We start from the raw sequence: 2,500 nt of genomic DNA on the forward strand, positions 1-2,500 counted from the left end.
ACCAACCTTCCCCCATCCTTCAACAGAGTCTGATCCTTCCCCCCGTGCCCGTCGAAATCCTGGCCTTCCATTCCCTAAAATCCCTAAGGACCCTCACTGTGCCCTTCCTCGCGGCGTCCTTGGACACAGTGTCTCCAGGCAGCTTCTCCTTCGATTCGATGCATCTCCAGGAAGTCTTTTTCCCGGGGAGTGACTTTCGGTACTTGCTTCCGGGAGTGTTTGAAGGTAGGAAGCAGTGATTAATTTGGAGGTAGGAATATATGGTTAATTAAAAGTAGGAAGCAATGGTTAATTAAAGGTCGGGTGCACTGATTAACTAGGACACATTGAGGAAGTGAAAGACATTGATAAACACTGATAAACTGAAAATAGTTAGGCATGAGATGAAGGAGGGAGCTTTGGTAAAATAAAGATACGGAGTATTGATAAAGGAAGTAGCTTGATATGGTGAAGTCAGGAAAAAACGAAGAGTGGGAACATTGACAAATCGAAGGTAGAGGCATTGATAAACTGAAGAAACGGGGTATTGGTAAAATAAAGGGGGTAATTTTATAAAGTGAAACTAGGCAGGCTGTAGCAGCTGTTAATTGAGAGGTAGAGAGCATTGATGACTTACAGGTGACGAACACCGATCAAATAAAAGTAAGGATTATTGATATGTTGAAGGTATAGAGCGTCGATAAACTGAGGATAAGGAGCATTGGTAATTTAGAATTAAACCTGTTAATTCGAATGCACTGATTAACTGAACACAATAAGAACCAATGAGAGATTGAAGGTAGAGAGCATTAGTTGATTGGTAATGAGATGTAATGACAAAGAAAAATAAGTATAGATGCGTAGCTGGAAAGTTAGAAAAAAATGTGAGTTGAATTTAAAAGGATAGGAAAAAGAGTGACTGATAAACAGAATGAGACACATTCATTCAAAGAAAGAGAGAGAGAGAGAGAGAGAGAGAGAGAAATAGGAAGAACATGAAAGAGGGGGAGGGAGGGATAGAGACATAGCCAGATTAACTCACAGTTCTCGGGATGGCAGACAATACACGTCATGTCCACTGTGCTTTTTCCTTTGTTTGTTTTGTTCTCAGTCCCAGTCTTACCTTCTCCTTGTTCTTTTTTATTGAACTGCTGTTTGGGATTGTAAATAATATTGTAATGAATATGATATCAATAACAACGATTCTAAAAGCATTATAAAAAAAAATCCCAAAAACCTTTTTGGATTAATACTTGTCTGTGTGTGTGTATATATATATGTGTGTGTGTGTGTGCGTGTGTATGTGTGTGTGTGTGTGTGTGTGTGTGTGTGTGTGTGTGTGTGTCTGTGTGTCTGTGTGTGTGTGTGTTTATAAGAAGAGAAAAAAAAATTGTATACGCCCATGCTTTTATTCTCATGCTTTTCTCCCTCATCCTAAAAGGTTTCATCCCCGGCTCCAAACTGGTAATGGAAAGTTACAACCTCACTTCCCCGTCTGTTCTCTTCAACCTACTTAGTCGGGGAGCACGCCTGGAATTCACAGGTAAGTAGAAAATTAATGTTTTTTTTTTCTTATTTCATTAGTTAGTAGATTGATGAGATCGGTTAAGGCAGGCTGATATTAATGTTATTGAATGATAGATAGATGCAGAAAAAAGATACAGAAAGACGTATATACTGGGAGACAGAGAGGAGTAATAGTAGACAGACAGAGAGAGAATAGTCACCCATGCCTATACAAAGAGACAGAGAGAGGGAGAGAAAATGACAAAAAAGTTATTGCAGTAATAATAATGATGCTAATAATGATGATGATAAGGATAATAGTGAAAATGATAATAATAATGATAATAATTGTAATAGTAATGATAATAATAACAGCACTAATAACCATGTTATTAATTGAAGAAAAAATATGATCAAAGAAAAACTCAAACCCCAAGCCTCTCATCTCATCTCATCTCCACAGGCAGCATCACCTGCGGATGTCACCAAGCCTGGATCCGCCTCTCTCCTCTCCTGATCCAGACCTCCATACGCTGCGTCACTGAAGGAGGCCCAACGCTCCTTCAGGACATGGCTGAGAGCGAATTCACTTCGTGTTATGTGGATTCGTTATAAGCTTCGTTTTTAAGGAAGATTTTATGGACAGACTGTTGGAATTGTGTTTTCTGGGCTTTTTTTTTTTTTCTTTTGAGTTGTGAAATCTAAGTAAATATGATGACGTAATGTGGAGTTTAGTTAACCTATACTGGAGTGGTACAGTTGATATTGTTATTATAATTTTTATTATCGTTGTTACTATTGTCATTATTGTCTTTATTGTTATTGTTATCGTTACTATTGTTATTGTCATCTTTTTCATTGTTATTGTTGTTATTATCATGATTATTATAATAATTACTATTATTATTATATTCATAATTATAATTATTATTATCATTATTATTATTATTATCATTATTATTATTATTATTATTATTATTATCATTATTATTATTATTATTATTATTATTATTAT

At 36.1% G+C, this 2,500-nt stretch overlaps 1 protein-coding gene across 1 annotated transcript in view; it reads left to right on the forward strand.

Annotated features, from left to right (window-relative positions):
* Positions 1–2,208, forward strand: part of LOC119570456 — a 3,175-nt gene extending 967 nt beyond the window's left edge. The window contains exons 2-4 of the mRNA XM_037918184.1: positions 27–225; positions 1,421–1,522; positions 1,949–2,208. Of these exons, the coding sequence (XP_037774112.1) occupies positions 27–225; positions 1,421–1,522; positions 1,949–2,100 (453 nt within the window). The 3' untranslated portion in view covers positions 2,101–2,208. The remainder of the gene's footprint in view (positions 1–26; positions 226–1,420; positions 1,523–1,948) is intronic.
* The last annotated feature ends 292 nt before the right edge of the window (positions 2,209–2,500 follow it).

The sequence above is a fragment of the Penaeus monodon genome, chromosome 4 (assembly GCF_015228065.2).
Source record: "Penaeus monodon isolate SGIC_2016 chromosome 4, NSTDA_Pmon_1, whole genome shotgun sequence".
Taxonomy (NCBI): Eukaryota; Metazoa; Arthropoda; class Malacostraca; order Decapoda; family Penaeidae; genus Penaeus; species Penaeus monodon.